We start from the raw sequence: 18,614 nt of genomic DNA on the forward strand, positions 1-18,614 counted from the left end.
TTTCAATTAAGAACACGTGAGAAAAGGCAATTACGCATACTTGAGGAATGGAGCAAATCAGTTTTCATTCATTTCAACTTTTTTTTTTTAAATTAACGTGCTTTCCTAACACTGGATATCTTATCAGCTCAGTTTCAATTGCGACAAATAGGCTTATACATTCTAATCATGTCAAATGGACTCCAATAATAGCACCAATAGTAATATTGTCCTAATTGTATAGACGACTAGTGCTGAGGTGTTGAATTGCATTGTGTTGTTACTGTACGTTTTTTTGGCCCCCCTTTCCATAAATGACTCCCAGCAAGATAGCTGCATATGCTCATGTTTACCAAGTGCACTTGGGCTCTACTGCAAATCTTCATTGTTGTCTTGCATTGAGTATTTGATGTGTAGTCAAAAAAGATGATAGGGATTAAACGACTTTTTTTCTAAATAATTCTCATGGACAAGTTCCAATCATGATCATATTTAATCAAATGTATACAAAAATCAAAACAAAACCACAGTTTTTGTTGACTTATGTATTTTTACTATTTACTACATGGTTAAAAAAAGCACTTTGCAATCCACCGCCAGCCAAAGTAACTAACCAAAGATGAATTCTCTATGCACTTCAAATAATAAACGCTGAATGCATCTGACCAAACGCTAACTGTTATTATATTACATATTTCATACATGGTCAAAAATCCCTAAAAATAATTCAATAAGTGTACAAAATATTACTGTTACACTATGAGTGTGTATATGTATATATATATATATGTGTGTATGCATATATGTATGTATATATATATATATATATATATATATATATATATATATATATATATATATATATATATATATGTGTATGCATATATGTATGTATATATATGTGTATGCATATATGTATGTATATATGTGTATGCATATATGTATGTATATATATGTGTATGCATATATGTATGTATATATATGTGTATGCATATATGTATGTATATATATGTGTATGCATATATGTATGTATATGTGTGTGTGTGTATTTATATATATATATAATGTTTGAAATTCCACATTTTCAAAAATGCATTCCGTTAAATAAGAAAATTACAATGTTAAATAGCTGTTTTTGCTCTTTGACATGTTAAAAAAGGCCTTTTAATCAAGAAAGTGTTCTCATTTTAGGAAACATGCATTGAACTGTCACAGAATGAAACCTGCTCTCTTCAACGTCTTGTGTGAAATAAAGGAGAAAACAGGTACGTCTCAGAATGAGGTTTCTCTATTTCTGTGTTTATCTGTCTGTACTATCTCAAGCGCCATAGTTTTGAACCGCTTGTGATCAAAAAGAAAATCATGCTTGCGCACGTGTTTTTTCTGCATCCCCCTGACGAACGTCACGCAGCGTGTGAGCGGTCGCGGCACACACAATGCACAGGAGTGTGTTTTCATGGCGGCTCTTTCTGGGCTGGGCTTTCTCACCCGCTGTCAGCTCCCCTCGGCCCGAGTTTGATGGTGTTTGCTAAGTGAGCTGTTTTACATGCAGAGGCTAGTCGTCGGGAGGGGAGTTGTGGGGGGATTTTCTGTTTATGTTTGCAACAAGGGTCAAAGTCATGAAAAGGAATGTGTGAATTATTACTCACTTAGCAGCAAATTAAAGCGAAGCGACTCACATGATGAAAGCCCGTGATTAATCTCGGGAGGGATGTGGCCGAATGCGCAGCGTTTTTGAGAAATGGCTTTTCGAGGCTGGAAAATAAAACAAAGTCTGCAGTTTGACCTCGTCTTTGAGCCGGCGCTGCCAAGCTGTCAAAGGTTTTTAAGAGAGCCCGCTCTTGCCGCGCGGCCGCTGTTGTTACGTTCGCGGCCCGTGCAGACAGCTGAAAATAAACACTTAATTCAAAATGGACATTTTATTCCTATGAGTCAGACTTTGGCAGCGGGGGGAGAGGGAACCGAAAAGACACCAGGGGATTTTCTGCAGATTTATAAAGGTTAAAGAGTGCTCGCTGCGAGGAGGAATCCACAGTAGGTTGGGGCCCTCTTTCTAAATTGCGAGGCTCGGAAAAGTGAGACAGTAATGCCTGGCTCTTTGTAAACTGTCTGGCGTCTCGCTGGGTTCAACTAGAGTTCGCTTTCCAAAAAGAAGAACAAAGTGACTTGGACCTTTTCCTGGCTTCTACCCGTGCCTCCCCTTCCTTTCCTTTCCCCTTGCTTCCCTTCCCACCATTCTTGGCAAGTGGCGCTCCAGACAAAAGAGAGCTTCCCATTCTTTATGCAAAATGAAGCTCGGCAGAGGAACTTAACTGGAAACGTTGGAGAATCATTTGGAGGAATAGCTCCTAATAACAGCTGCTGCGCTGCCGACCCTTTATTTCGCCTTCCCAACCAAAGTGTGAATCCCGAAAGAGAGAACGACTCAAACCTTTAGCGTGGCATTTACTGCTAAATGTGCTGAGACCAGTCTGTTATTTGTCAGCTTTTTACTTTTTTTTAAAATGGAGTTTTCACAAAGTAGTCCACTTCTTTGCTTTTTAAATGGCGGATGCGAATATTTCTACAGTTGCATACGTGTGCGGCACCTTTAGTGTTGACAGCAGCAATATGAGACGTTGCAGTGGCGGGGTGTCCACTGGCAAGCAGCTGACAAACAAGCCGGGCGCGCATGCCCGTGGTGGGATAAGGCAAGTCTTAACTGATGACCCCTCCCTTCGCCCTCTGCCGTGTATTGGTGCCAGGGTCGGGCAAGTGTCAGGGGGGAGTACTTAGCAAGCAGTGACAAGGTGAGCTGCGTCAAGCTTGTGTCGCCACTTAAAGGCTCTGATTTCTCCGAACCCAACGTCACTTTTTCCTTCAAAGGACGTTCATTGTTTTAACAGTTCGTGAGTGCAACGAAATGCTTGTTATCCTTACTGAGCTTCCTGTGAAGCAGCTTGTTGGTGCGCAACCATCAGAGCAAGGAAAACTGGCATGTGCAGGTTGAAGCAAGAGAAGGCAGACACCAAGTTTGCGTTTGTGAGTGTCAGATTTCAGTCCTACTTTTGCTCTCTCTCGCCCTCTCTTTCTGTCCCTCGGTCCGAGGATTATTTCGCTTGGCCATTTTGGAGTCGCCGGCTTCACGTTACCCCTAGGTGGGCTTATGCAGGTCAGCGGGGGGAGCTCCCGCAAGAGTAATGTGATCAGACAGATAATGCATTACGCTACTTGAACTTATCAAAGACGGAGACCCGCTGAATCAGTCCATCCCGTTAACTGCGCCCGCTCGGCTGATTAGACGTGTACGCACCTTTGAGTCGGTGTGCTCACTTTCACGCTTACGGGGCAGTTTTACATTTTAGGGGAATGTGCTGAGTTACTAAATATTCATCACTGATGATGACCTGCAGTAATATTTCTCTGGTTATTTTCCATTAGCCCGGTGTGTTGTGAGCAAGATACAATAACAATAGACGACCTCATCACTGACTGTTTTAGAGCCACGGAAAGGCAACTGTTCTGAAATGAGAGTTTTCAAACAAATACCAGTCGTGGAGTTTGCATGTTCTCGCTGGGCTTGCATGGGTTTTCTCCCAGTACTCCGGTTTCCTCCCACATTCCGAAAACATGCAGGGTAGGCTGTTTGAACACACAAAATTTCTCCTAGGTATGAGTGTGAGCGTGAATAGTTGTCCGTCTCCTTGTGCCCTGCGATTGGCTGGCCACCAATTCAAGGTGTCCCATGCCTGGTGCTCGTACTTAGCTGGGATAGGCTCCGGAACCCCCAGGACCCTTGTGAGGATTAGTGGTTCAGAAAATGAATGAATTATCTCAACATTTGCCAAGTAGGGTGCGGGCCCTTAAGTAAGCATTGCTAACACTTCCTGACTGATTTTAATGATGTGAGCCTTAGTGGTTATAGTGCCATCTGTTGCTTGGGTCTGAACATATCCTTCTTGTATCCCCTCTCATTGGAAAGGACTTTTCTCCAAATGATACCTGTTTGCGCTTTTTCCCTGCAGAAGTGAGCGTTTTCACAAATTGCCATTGTATATAATGGCAAATGAGCCCTTTAAGGTGTTTTTCTGTAACAGTGATGGAGCGACTAGTTGAGGCAGCAGACCGAGTGGTCACTATGGCTCCCACCGCTACTGTTTTTCAGTATTTAATTGACACTGCTGTCCATGACGAGTTCAGAGGTTAGTGTTGCCTCTCTTTTGTTACCCTCCTCTCATCCCCACTGACAGATGGAGGCATTAGTCTTCAATGTGGCACTGTCCTGAAACTAATGGCTATGTCCTTGGTATCCCTGCACCGGCTGCGAGACTGTATATCTGTCCCCCGGCTGGAAATGCAGAAGCAGCAGTTTATCCCCCCCACCCTCACCCCCCGCACACCCCAACCCTCCCCGTCAAAGCCTCCATGTTTTAGTTTCCACGGAAATAAGGCCGAACAGGACCCTGTCTGTTCTCTCATAAATAACTTCATATAAATAACTTCAAACATCGCAGTGAAGTTTGCCTGAGAAAATGCTGCTGGGCTTTGATTTGCGAGTTTATAAGAAGCGCGCGGCAGAAATATGAATCTAAGTGAATAAGAATAAACATGTGACGGTCCCAAGCGGGGACCCGCTGACTGTCAGTTTGCTTTTCAAGTGACTTATATCATACATGGATTCCCGTTTAGCCTTTCCTGTTTATGCTCTTGTACGTGCAGCACACACACGCACATTTTTTTTTTGCTCTCCCCTCTGACGTATAACCGCTCGCAATTAGGCGGCTAATATATTATGCAAATGTTGACTGGCTTAATTGAGACATGTTAATCATGTTTTAAGAGGCTAATTACGACCATGTATATGTGAGGTGGGAGTAGTAATTTGCCGCGATAACCGATCTGGCTGAGGGATGGTCATCTTCTGCCTGTCAATGAATAGAAAGGTGTTTGTTTGTCAGTCGTTTTTGAAGAGAATGCTATTTTTTGGTATCCCGTGTAGGTATCTAAATCACATCTTCATCTATAGTTTGCTTCCTGCACTTCTCAGCATGGTTATCTGATTCAGCAGCCCCTGCGGGCCGCTCTGCATGTGGGGCTGTTCTTAGTCGCCTGACAAGAGATCATATTCTGATCCATTACGCTAAGAATCCCTTTCCACTTATCGAATAGAAAATGGCTTCAGAGAGGAAATTTGCTGGATGGCAGAGTGGAGTTTCTCTATTTTTATCAGATGTTTGTCTCTGGAGCTGCTTTTAGTCTCTTGGTTGACATTATCGCAATTGCCCCAACATTGTTTTTCTTATTGGGGCAATTTGGATTTGATTAGATTGTGAGAGCTCTCCTGGAATTTGCACATAGCAAGTGTAATCTCATATAGTTGCAACACTTTTGAATTATACTGTTTAGCTTCTCTTCATTTGGGGGATTCATTTTCGGCTGACATACAATTTTGTACAGACGTATCTGGACAGTGCCTTTTTGCACATTCCTCTTAATTTTCTGTTTGAGATGTCAGTTTTATAGAAACGTCAATGATTGTTGCAGCATATTGTGCATCTACTTTTTCCCCAGTGATGTCCCACTGCTTTTGCCCAATTGTTACGTTGTGGTGCCTTAGAAGCTACGTAAAGTATGCTGCAAGTCTATCCCGAGGAGGCTTGTCCGGGTTATGTACAAATAGTCCCTATTTTAGTAAACAGCTTGAAGCTGATGCTCTTTAAAAAAAACTTCCATAGCTGCCTGTCTGTCGAGTAGCAGAACTGATAAAATATTAAATAAATCAATTTAAAAAAGTACTTTGGGGTACTCACTATTCTTCTTCCACACTCTACTCTTTTCTTCTTAACTGTCATAACCCCCAGTTCTAGTTCGGTCCTCACTGTGTGGAGTATGGATGTTGTCCCTGGGCTTGTTCGGGTTTTCTCCGGGTACTCTGGTGTCCCCCCCCCCACATCCCAAAAACATGCAGGGTGGGCTGATTGAAAACTCTAAATTGCTTCTAGGTATGAGTGTCAGCGTGAATGGTTGTCCGTCTCCTTGTGCCCTGCGATTGGTTGGCCAGGTTGTCACCTGCCTGGTGCCCGTAGTTACCTGGGATAGGCTCCAGCACCCTCCACGAGTCTTGTGAGGATACACATTTTAGAAAATGAATGAATGAATAAATAGTTTACATGCGATTGGAACTACAGTTATTCATTCATGGAGTTGCCCTGGCCGTTGTTAACCTTTTAATTGGAGGTATGGGTTCTGATTTATCTGGCCCCCTGCCACTGAAACAAGTGGGGTATTGGCAGTCCATTGGGCTTGTACAATGGAGCCCCTGCCCACACCTCACCCCGACTTTAGTAAAATCCAAAACGGCAAGCGCTTTTCTCGTGTCGGCTTAGTGGAAATGACATAAATGAATACATGCTGCTTAAACGGGACTAAGATTAATGGCCGCCTCCTGCTTGGGCTCACATCCACTGTCAGTCGCCGTTTGCCGCTCCAGATGGAATCAACACTAATCAATGAGGCTGCGCCACTCTGCTTTCCACCCCACACTCACATTTAAATGCGGTGTGTATATATTGTACATGCAGTTAGACACATGCCCATGAAGACAAATTTACTGAATGCCTCGTTCCTCTCCGTATCTCATATTACTTCCCATGCAACGCTTACTCAGGATGGCTCGGCTGGGGGGGGCGACAGGGGCCGACGACTCCGTCGTGATTGGATGTTTCAATTACTGATAGTAATGCCACAGCGTAGTGAGTCACGCGGTGCAGATAGTGTGGATGTCTCCCTCGTTTCAGAGCACTCGCACATTTAGATGCAGGGGAGTGCGTGCGCCCTCGCACACATTTTTACACAAACGCACACACACTCAGGTGAATTGAGAGTGGAGAGGTTGCCGTGGGTAACGCGGAGCGACAAGCCACTCTCTCCTCCAGCTATTCTAATTTATGTTAATAAAGCTTTCTGTTGCTGGAAGAGACAAAGGAGGCCTCAGATGAGCCCTGGTAACCTCAGCACCGTCACACAAAGAAGGAAAGAAGAAGAAAAAAGCAAGTGAAAAGACGTTGAACTCTGTAGAACGACACAAATACTTGAGCAGGGAATGTTAAATTTAGACGCTTTCCACTTTTTTTCCTTCGGCTGCAAAATCAAACGGATCATGGCGGTAATCTGCAGGATGGCACCTGCTGTTTCTTCTGCGTGTGCGCATGCATGTGTCACGTTTGTGGAAGAGTTGTAAAGGAGGCAAGCAATCTCCCGGGATTGGAACCTTCGTTTTTGGATCACTTCCCACAGGGCAGATGTGACACGGCGGGCAGCGTTTAGCACACCGGGCGGGGCGCAAAGGTCAGCGGTGGCCCGGTAAACTTCTCTTAGGGAAGTCTCCAGTTTGTGAAGGAGCAAAAAAAAAAGCACCAAAAAGATAAGAATAATTACAGTTTATCAGTGTGTATTTTAGTTTTTCTTTGTCATTTGAAGTGATCAATTCACTTTGTGTTCCCTGCGAAAAATATCCAACTTTATTATTAGTAGCGTTTCTTAGAGAATGTCAGTCTTCATAATGTTGTGCATGTTGTTTGAAAAAGAAAGGAAAGGAAGTTGATTTTGTTGATGGCTGCAGTTGCTCTTTGAGGAGAGCTTTGCCTGCAGCTGTTTGTGGATGATGAGAGCTTTTGTGTCAGAGGACTGAACCAATTCACGGCGGAACCTCGAAAGTGGAACGCAATCCATTGTGAATTGTGTTTGGTTGGACAATTCAATCTAAAGTACTAGGATGTCGTAGACCACATTACAGTTATCGTTTCCTTTGGAGAGACATTATGTCCGCCTACACGGGCTGCTACGATTAATCGACCAATCAACAGCTCATCGAATGTCAAATGAATTGACAACTAATTTGATGTTGATGAATTATTTAGATACAATGTTGACCTCAAAGTCTCTATTTGTGAGGCTCTACATCTCAAATATTTCTCAGTTTTTATTTTCTTGTTTCTATCCATGTTTGTAGATTTAAAAAAATGGTGGGAAATGAAAAAAATTTTTTTGTTGCTTTTGTTGTTTTAATAAGAAAGGAAAATATGCAAATACACTCTTAAATGAAAATACATTTCTGTTGTCTGCAGGAGGATTATAAAAATTGTATTTACTGTTTTATTTTGGAAAGAAAAATGAAGTCAATGACATAGTTTACTTTCCTGGGCCACACAGTGATGTGGTTGGCCAGATGTGGCGCCCTGATCTTGTGTTTGACACCATTGCCATGAGAAATAATAGGAATGGAAACAACTACATACACTTAATAAAATCACCTGATGATTATTAACTTTGAGAAAAAGAAATCACACAATCACGCAAACAGTAGAAAGGCATATTTTTCAACTTATTCACTATCATTGAAGGCAATAGACATCCAATCGGTGCCAGAAGCGTCAGATCGCTGGCAGGGCTACCCGTCAAAAGAGATTGGACGTCTATCGCCATCGGTGACACTGAATGTTTGAAATTCTCCACAGGTAAAAAAAATATTTCATTGCCTTGTTTTTTTTCCTCAACACTCTGGACACATCCCCTAGCTCAATCCTGGTTGTCATGGTAACAAAAGCACTACTCAGCATTGGTTCTGCAGCAGAGTGGAGGAGGTTCATGGCCAATCCTTTTCATGGGACTAAAAAAACATGGACATTTCTCCCCAAAAATATTTTTCCTGGAATTGTTTCCATCATTTGACCATGAAAAGCCGCAACTTCTCATTGTAAAAGCAGCCTGTCAAAGCGTAATCCGGTCTGTGCTGACCCCAAAAGAGTGATGTCCTCTCTCCTGTCCTCCAACTTGCCCTGAGCGCTGTTAGTTCTGGACAGTTAACTTCTTCGGAGATTTTATTAATTATGCTCATTTTCTTACTTGAGCATCATCATATTCAGCAACTCGTACATCCCATCTCCTCATTAGACTCACTTTATGCCTGCTAGAATTTTCTAAGCAGTTTTAGACAAAAGATTTTGTTTATTGCTAGAGTCATGTGAAGTTCATGTTGAAATAAGCACAGAGAAAACTTGCACACCAGCCTGGCAATTCACATTTTTGTGACGCACATGAACTTCATCTTGTGGTTTATATTATTTTATCCGCATTTCCTGAACCTAAATATAAACCAACTATGTTGCTATAAGACAAACAGTAATGTAGTTAGTAAATTAGTTTGATTATAGCATAGTGTCTGTTTTAGAGCGAAAATGATTCGCTGCTCCATGTCCAGAGTGTTAATATGAATCTGTGAGGCATTCCACTGAAACTTGTATTAAAATTCGAAAAATACGATTTTTGGCTGTCCTTCAGTTTTATTTGACTTCCAATTCTCATGATTGGTCTACTTAGAAAATGAGTTCAAACAACTTTAGGAGGCAAACCTTTCTGTGGAATGACTCAAATGTTAGATTGTGCGCTCACTCATGGAGGATACAATTTGGCGTTAAATTTAATGTTGTTGTTTTTTCCATCAGATGTATATGCATATCACTGTTAGCCACTCCGAGTTCACGTGAACGGGATGTCTATCGCCGTCAATAAGCGCCAATGTGTCACTCCTTGCAAGTCTGCTCACAGTGCTCTTCTTGTTTTTTTGAATGTCATCGTCTGCCGTGCCTTTCATGTGACGATGGCTAGTGGCACTTGTTGCTTTTCCTTACTCTATAATCACAACGGAAAATGGCGACCCCACTCTGTCCACGGCCGGAGGCCAACGTCTTGCCTCCGATTACGTTTTATTCAATTGGCAACGGCGCCACCACCTTGTAGTGCATTTTATTGGACTTGTTCCTTCGGTCCCCCTCCCTAAAACACATAAAATTCCTTTATGCTGCCATTACTTGAGTTTATAAAGAGCCCTGCTGCTGCCCTCCCTCGCAATTCCGTCCCCACCAATAAGATCATATTGATAGATTGATATTGGGCGAGCTGTCGCGTGATAAAGGCGCGAGGGTTAAGAGCTTCTTGGATAGTTTAACCTTGATAAAACAGTTGTTTCACCGAGGCTGATTTGGGCCCATCCGTCTTCATCCGTCAGCGCCGCGCCGAAGTATGCAAATGAGGGCGGCAGAGGGAAGCGCCGTGTGCAGTTAAATGGGGCGTTGCGAATGTGCGGTGTACCGCGCCGATGGGGTAATACTACTTACTGTCCAAATTTAGTGCATCTCCGCCGAAGGGTCCTGCCCCCCCCTACACACACACACACATATCTCGCCCGCCTTCTGCATTTCAAGAATATATACGAGGAAGTGCAAAGTGATTACATCTGTGGCAGCTGTGTGCCACTTTATATGTGCATTTCCCGCACGTGATGTTCTGTTTTTGATGGATGGGCTGGGATTTACTGACTGCTCTTTAGTCCTTTTTGGTTGCGTGTGCTATATCTGTATTTACATGTCATAGGGGTTTTATGGCCCGCTGGAACCATACATTGTAGAATATGGTTGTTTATTGCTCTAATTAGTAAGTCTGGAGGTGCGGGGGTAATAATCTTTATGATAATATCTGTTTATGCCTCAACACAGCTCTTCATTTAGGCTTTATTTTGCTCTTGGGTAACTTCGTTTGCCTGATTAGTTTTGGACCTACTCAGCAGCGTTAGGGATTTTATTTGGGGCGGTTTTGTTTTTGAAACTCATTTCTTTCATGTTGGAGGCCTATTGATTGATTCTGCAGTTCACTCATTATTTCTTTTCCTCTTCCTCACAACTTATTTCCAGCACCAAGGCTAGAAACGGATCCCCTTGTCTGTGCTCGGCTGTCTGACTTGCCACCGCGCGCATAAAGCTGTCAATCACCGGCGTTCCTGCTTGCCCTTTGTTATGGAACGCCAACTCCGTGGGTGGGTCCTTTGGGTGATAGATGGCACAGAGAGCCTATCAGACTAGCAGGAGCATCCATCTCTGTCTGGAGCCTGTTAAACAAGCTCAGGAAGGCGGCCATGTGGCCCCAACCACCACTGGCCTCCACTAAAAAACCCCATTAACATTAATGAAGGATCGCTTTAAAAGTTCTCCACTAATAGGCTTCAATTGAATTTATGAGTCAGAATCTTTGGCAGAGAGTACTTCATGAAAAATGTCACAGGTAAATGAATAGAAATGAGCGCCTGAAAGGTCCACAACTGCTGGTTTTTCCACTTCGTGCTGCTTTTTCTGCTCAATAACTGCTACCGCCATAAGTGCTCATCTTAGTTGCATCTGCAGTACCGTAAAAAAAAAAAGGTAGTTGAAAAGGGCTTTCCATTGCGGATGCCCCCGGCCATTTCAATAATGTTCAACTGGCACTTTACCTGTCTGGAAGGTCCCCGGAGAGACTGCCTCTTTGAAACCGCCATTAGCCTGATTCCTCAGCCGCAAATTATTGTGCCACTGCGCTGCAATCACAATGTTGGAAAAAAAACTCTGATTGCGGCCATTCAACCTGCAAAGTGTAGCACATGTTTTTCCTCCTGTGCAATAAGTTGTTATGTCATCTTAGTGCATTACGCCTGTCAGAGTGGGAAAAGGGGTCTTATTTGGTATGAATTTTAAAAGGATATTCAAAAATGCACTCAACAAAGGAAGTGGGTTATTTGCAGTTTTTCAAGGAGTACTGCTAACTGAGGTTTTATGTTAAACGCCATATTATATTAGCAGCTTATTTCAGTGCTAGTAAGTCGTGTTGTGCTCAGATCAAAGACTGGATGAAACGTGTTTTGCAACTAAGACTATCAAGTAGTAACCTTAAAAAAGTGTATTTTTGGACTACTGAAAAATGATGCGACACCACCAACCCCCCTACCCCACACACAGACAGATGGTAAATATTATTGTTGTGAATTGGAAAAGTGCACATCTCCAAATTAGCCACTCCATAAATCAAAACAAACCTGGAATAAGGTTTGTCAATTTTTCAGTTTTTGTGGCTTGACTCTCATTCTGCTATCTCTATCAAAATTCCATTTTGTTTGCTCAACACACCATTAAAACGGTTGCAATGGTCAGAGGTGGCAGAAGTGCACATAAAAGTTTTAAAAAAATTATATGCTGACAAAAAAAGCACAAGAAGGCATTTATAGTCTTTTATTTGATTTTTTTTACTCTATATTTATGGCTCTTTTTTGTGCATATATATATGCACCTTAATTAGCACTTGAGCTCAGTGTTAAAAGGCAGCTGAGTAACGCCCTCAGCAAAGGAAGTCGCTTTGAGCAGCTCGCGTGAGCTGTATTCTTTTTAATTGCTGCTGAAAATACACTTCATGATTATCATTCCGCGCATGGGCTCCTCTCGCTCCCCAATCTCTCGCCTCGCGCGTGCTCCCCGCTAACCTCTGATGTCATTAGCGTTGAGGGGAGAGGAGGCTCGGTATCCTTAATGAATTCCGCTGTGTCTCCGCACTCTCCCACCTAGTTAACCCTACCCCCTTCCAATGCTCAAGGTGTCAAATTAAAGCAGCTGGAAACGGGCAGAACAAGGGGACGGGAAAGGTGCGCCTCACCCCCAGACGCTGCTACTCTTCCTTTTCGTCTTCCTCGCGCGACATTATATTCATGAACAATATCCATGTTAGCCTCATGTGGAAAAAAAAATTATGCGCTTCATATTCACATTAACTCGTTCAGCACCCAAGATAATTTTGACATCTTTTACGCTTTTCTTCATGGGTAGTAGGCTTCTCTAAGTCTACTAGACCATTCCTACCAACTCATAGACATACAATCCTTTTGAACTTGAATTGGCACAGAAACACACACACATATATATATATATATATATATATATATATACACATATACATATATGTATATATATAATTATATATACATATGTATATATATATACATATATACATATGTATATATATAAATATATATATATTTATATATATGCATGTTTGTATATATATATATATATATATATATATATATATTCATACCTGTCTATAAGCCACAGATGTCTAAGTTTTTTAATTTGTAATATTGACACCAAAGAATTTTATTGTTCAAAAATGCATTTTAATATCCAAATTATCACTATACACATCAAGTTGCATCATCTTTATTTAAATGCAGTGGCATGTCCAGGAAGTCATTCCCATGTTCTCTGTGGCAGCCTACCACCATTACAACACTTAACTTTAAAAAGCTTCAACGATGAAAAAGTACATCCATTTTACGTTGACTGCTTAGCTTGCAACGGTCTCTTCTCCATAATCCTTTCTATATACTTATGTCTAAACATCATGTTTAGCCTTAAATGGTTCTTCTCTAGAGGGAACCAAAGATATCTCTTGACAGTAAGTCACCATGTGCATGGAGGGAAAAAAAACTTGCTTTTTCTTTCACCACTAGCGAAAAGTGTGTTTGTGATGGAGAATGCTGAGTCTGGTGTCTAGAAAAACATTAACCGAGCACGTGCGGAACACACAGGAACTCAAGAGTCTTGTCTTAATGCTGTGGTCTCCAAACTCATCCCCTAGGCATCCTTTGTGTCCTGGTTTTTGTTCCAATCCAGCACAGCTAGTTTGACTAATGAGGTTTCTGCTGGGTAAAAAAGCAAGCAAATGATTACACTTTTCAGACACCTGATTGGTGAAGAGGTTTCCTCTTTTCCAACTGGAATAAAATGCAACCATTGTAGCCCTTTGTGAAATAGTTTTGAGACCTCTCTCCTTATAGAATACTTGCACTAGTTGTAGAGACTTGGAACTAGCTGAATTTTTTAAAAAACTTTTTATCCAAAATTCTTCAAGACATGTTTTGCTGAAGCCAATCCAAAATGAAAAAGTGAAAATATTGAAAAATATAATGTTACTGTTAACCTGACAAATAATATTTGAGCCCTGCTTGTACCTCCTCAAGAAATGCACTATTTACTAATTATCACACAATTTTCTGTTGCTATCATTAGTTTCTAAAGATAAGTAGTTCAACAAGATAGAAACTAAGAAACACATCAACAACTTGCTACTGTTCCAACGGCTTTAATATTCATTCAAAATGAAAGACTGCTATCCCTTGGAATTCAAAGGCAGCCAGTGAGTTCATGCCTGGTTGTTCACTGATATTGCAGTTAATTGCTCAATATGCACTAAAAATACAGATAGTGTCGAAATCCTCGGAGCAACTGACTTACTGGAGTGTAATAGCATTTTTAATAATGCAACTAAAAAGCAGCCTAATTACACCCAAATGAATAAAAGTGGACACGCTCTAGTGCAGGCATTTCAGTGTGTGTTGTTAGTGTCGTATTGTAATATTATTGGATTATGATGCATTAAGTGGCTTTTATATACTGCTTCATCTTTTGCTGCATCCTAAATAATGTCAAACTGGGATGCTTTTCTTGGAGTCATTATATCATTATGATGGTTTTTATTCTGTTTGGGGAGTCACTGATCAGAAAACCTGGAAAAAAAACATCTATCTGTTGAATTACATTGGTTCCAAAGGTTTTTGTTAATGGTTTCTCTTAGTCACAAAGATTGCGGGGGGTGCTGGAGCCTATCCCAGCCAACAATGGGCACCAGGCGGGGGACGGCATAAATTGTTGCAGGGCACAATGACATGGACAACCATTCACACTCATACATAGGGGCAATTTATAGTGTTCGACCGGCCTACCCCGCATGTTTTTGGGTTGTGGGAGGAACCCAGAGTACCTGGGGAAAACCCACGCAAGCCTGGGGAGAACATGCAAACTCCACACAATTAGGACCAACATTTCGGCAACTGGGTCGCACTAGACTGAACCAATTGAACTTTTTGCACTCATTTTAATGCTATGACTATTTGTCAACACACTTTTAGTTTCACATGTCATTTTGAATCAATTTGTTTTGGAAGCTTTTTTTCCCCCCAATTTGCTTTTACTGGCGGGATTTGATTTAATGAAAATGACAAACCACCAGAAGCTGTTTTTTCTATTCTGAATTAATTATCCCTACATGGAAATAGTGAAGCTTTTGCCATGGTAAAATGTTCTACTGTCCTCATCAGTAATATTTAAGCATTAAATATTTAAGGAGTTTTGTGATCTAAGTATATTCATGCTTCCATCCATCTTCTGTAGTGCTTCTTCTTGCTATAGTTGAGTTAATGAAAGCCTATTCACTTGCCATTAAGACAGGTTGCCAAACAAACAGCCAAAAATTGCATTTTTTTTCTGTCCCGCGTGCATACTTCGTTAACATAATGTCATATCTGTTGTGGACCAAATATTCAATATCCATTGTATGTGATCATTTTTATAGCACTTAGAAATGATTGCGTCGTATGTTATTTACCACTGCAATTATGTCTTCAATGTAGCTCTGCACGAATAGTCTTAATTGTGATCGCAATTTCTAGAATGCAGTTTCTGCTGCACATCTAATCAAATACTTTTCTCAATGTTAACCAGACACCAGGGAGAGAGAGCATGCTTAAAGGTTCTTTAGGATGCCTAAATAACAAGAATGCCATCTGCTGAGTTAAGATGAGACAAAAAAAAGTGCATCTCCAGCAAAAAATTTAGACGAGGCACTTGTTGAGAGGAGTTACAGCAGTAAAAGGATCAACTTTCCAGGTAAGTGACATTAAACAAGATAACACCATATTTATCCACTTGCCCTACTGTCAATTTTAAATATTCAGTTTTATTATTATTATTTAAATATATATATATTGTTCTTTTATTTTTTTACCGAAAACTTTATTATAGTATCTTTAGTAGGAAAGTATCAATAGAAAAATAGCCGTACGTTTTTTAAATTAAAATATGGAGAAAATAATTGTGATAATCATTATGGCTGTAAGAGGTTTTGACAACACGGCGTTCCGTCTTTTGTACGTGAAACAAGCACTTATAATTTCGCTCGTACTAAGGTTGTACATATCTAGGGCTGCGGCCTTCCACTGACCCCACTCAGAATAAGTGATTAAGGAAACGGATGCTGAGGAGTGCTTGAATGTGACCTTGTATAAGCTTTATGAGCCTTGTTTGCACAAATCAAAACAATCTCTTTGGCGTCTTTCTACGGGGCCAGCAGCAGCTCGCCGTGCTTTCTTTTCACGAGCCACCCCTGCGCCGCGGTCGAGGGAGGACAGTCTCGCCGCGCGGCGGTGTCGTCGGCCATATTAATAGCGACGCTGACAGTGATAACATATCCTCCCTCGCCCTGCTGTCACTTCCTGTCCTCGTGGCCACGCTTCTTCCTCGACCGGCGTGCCGCCACCCGCGTAAATGAGCACCAGCGGTGCTCCTTAATCACGTTAGTGTTTGAGGGTGAAATTTTCCCCCCCTTCTTTCGAGCCCAACGCCTGCTTTTCATAGTCCTGACTCAACACAGTGCCCCCCTAAACAACATACCCTGCCCCCCGCCCTAACCCCCACCCTCTGGGTGGCTGTGCTTACTCACTCACTAGTTTTCCTTGGCAGACCCAGGCCACAGCTCATTAGGCTAAGAGAATGCGCCCCCCCTTTAATTAATGATATGTAAATATCCTCCAATCGGCCACATTAGCATACTAAGAGAGATTTGCGGAATCTGTGGAGTAATATATTTTAATTAGGGATTAATTAAAAATAACGGCAAATTCATTTGGCCTGGCAGGTTGCGTTTTGGTGCCGAGCCTTTGAACGCTGAGGCTGCAAAGCGCTCAGGAAGCTCTCGTGCTTCGCTCGCTGTCTGCGCTGCATACAAACACGTCACACGCACGCACACACGCATGCTGGTGTCACATTCCTTGAGATGCCAGAGCCTTCCCAAGGGGTCTTTGCAAGGCGCCGTGGTTTTGCAAAGGAGGCGAGGGCGGCAGGGATACAGCTGCTTGCACACACATTTTTTTTTGGGCGGGGGCATGGACCCACAGTGATCTATTTTTTTTTTAACTCATAGTTGCCACTGATGGCGAGGGACGTCAGATTCGTTTGACGTTCCCTGTTGTCAAAGGCACTGAAGCAGGATTTTCATAGCCAGATCGACCCAGAATGCCAAGTTGCGTCGCGTGTAAAGCTTTTCCGCTTTCTCCGTTTTGTGGTTTTCCACTTGGTGACAGGCGTGAAAATAAAATAAATCTGAATGGTGAGAGAGAAACCATTTGTCATCAGCGCTGCTAATAACAGATAGCACGCGTGGGCCTCTATCACACAATCTTTTAGGTGGAAATCATCTCCATTAGCAGACGTCAAGGCTGTTTCCTGCATCCTGATGCTCTTTGCTGCATTGTCACAGATGCAAGAAAGTTAACTAGGTTTGCTAGAGCAAGAATAGGGAAAATAAGCAATAACTGAATTGATTAATTACACTGGGAAACTATTTATTTTAAAGTTGTTTTAAGTCTTACAGCTATTGTAAACTCATTTTTGGCTGCAGAAATCCAAAATAATCTAAGTTTTTGCTTATATAATTTCCACTTTTTGTCTGTTTACTATGTTGCTACTACATACACACAACTAGCCAAATCTTTTGGTGTTAAATAAATGCCCCATGTTTTCATATTAAAGTAACAGGGATCTGGGAGTTAAACATTTAAAAACTAGTCTTAAAAAAACCCTAAACAATACAAAAATTTAACTATGAATAAATAAAAGTTCTATCAACATAAAATTTCAAGTCTTTGCCCTCATACTTTTTATACTTCGACAATAAACTTTGACTTGTTTAAACATGTTTACAATATTAACATGAGAATATTAACTTGAACTAACTCTGAATTGAGTTACTTAAGAGAACTGACAATTAAATAAAGTTATTTTTTTTCTAAATATGTAGTAATCATACTGACAGCAAGTTTTATTTTGAATAGTGCAGGTGTCAAACCTAAAACAATTTAAAAAAAGGTGTCTTCTAGTTTTCTTTTATTCACGTGGGGTTTTCTTACATGAACGGACTCTTTTCTTTTGACACTGATAGACATTAATCCATTTGAACTGGGAGAATTGGCAGTGAATGATCATGTTAGAGTGCCATGGCAATAAATGGACGATCCATTTTCACTGGAAAGGATGACAGTGAACGATGAGTGCTCGCCATCCCAATCGAAATAGATCAGACGTTTGTCGCTGTCATTGGCAGCCAGTATGTTAAGGGATTCGGGTAATCTCGCGCTACTTGTACTAGAACTTGCTGCTGTGCAGGCAGCGTTTCTTGTAGGTACAACATTCAAATGATTTTCCTTATTTCCGGGGAGAATCACCTGATAAACGCTATTTTTTTCCCCCCACCCGGAGCCCGCCGCCTTAGGCCGTGAGCCGCGTTGGCATTTGCCAAGTGTCGTCAGCGCGCTGATGTTATTGATCCGGGACCTTCCGAATTCATTAGGAGATCCAGCCCCGAGTGTGCGGCATCTTTATTTATGGCGCTGGTGTGCTTCCCCTCGTCTTCTCTTTCTCTTTGGTTCCTTTTCTATGCGGTGCTCGCACCCGGTCTGCCTCCCTCTTTCATCCTCCATGCATTATTCTTTTATTATTCTTTTACAGCTGCCTTATCGGCCACATTTTGGCGAGGATAAGACCTGTCATCTTTGGGTCTTGTCTGCTGGAGATGATGGGAGACTTCAAGGGGTGGGGGAAGAGGTGGAGGGGGGAGCGAGTGCTTGTAGAGATTGCCTGCTAAACCCCCCTCCCCACCCTGGTCTGAAATGGACCACTCTCCCCTCTCTC

General features: G+C 41.8%; 1 protein-coding gene across 4 annotated transcripts in view; it reads left to right on the forward strand.

The window, feature by feature from the left end:
* The window catches only part of LOC144085289 (pre-B-cell leukemia transcription factor 1), a 92,261-nt gene that overhangs the window by 36,487 nt on the left and 37,160 nt on the right, over positions 1-18,614 (forward strand). For all 4 annotated transcript variants that reach the window (XM_077614384.1, XM_077614387.1, XM_077614385.1 and 1 more), the window contains one exon: positions 1,171-1,244. In XM_077614384.1, the coding sequence (XP_077470510.1) occupies positions 1,171-1,244 (74 nt within the window). The remainder of the gene's footprint in view (positions 1-1,170; positions 1,245-18,614) is intronic.

Source organism: Stigmatopora argus, chromosome 12 (assembly GCF_051989625.1).
Source record: "Stigmatopora argus isolate UIUO_Sarg chromosome 12, RoL_Sarg_1.0, whole genome shotgun sequence".
NCBI classification, from domain to species: Eukaryota; Metazoa; Chordata; class Actinopteri; order Syngnathiformes; family Syngnathidae; genus Stigmatopora; species Stigmatopora argus.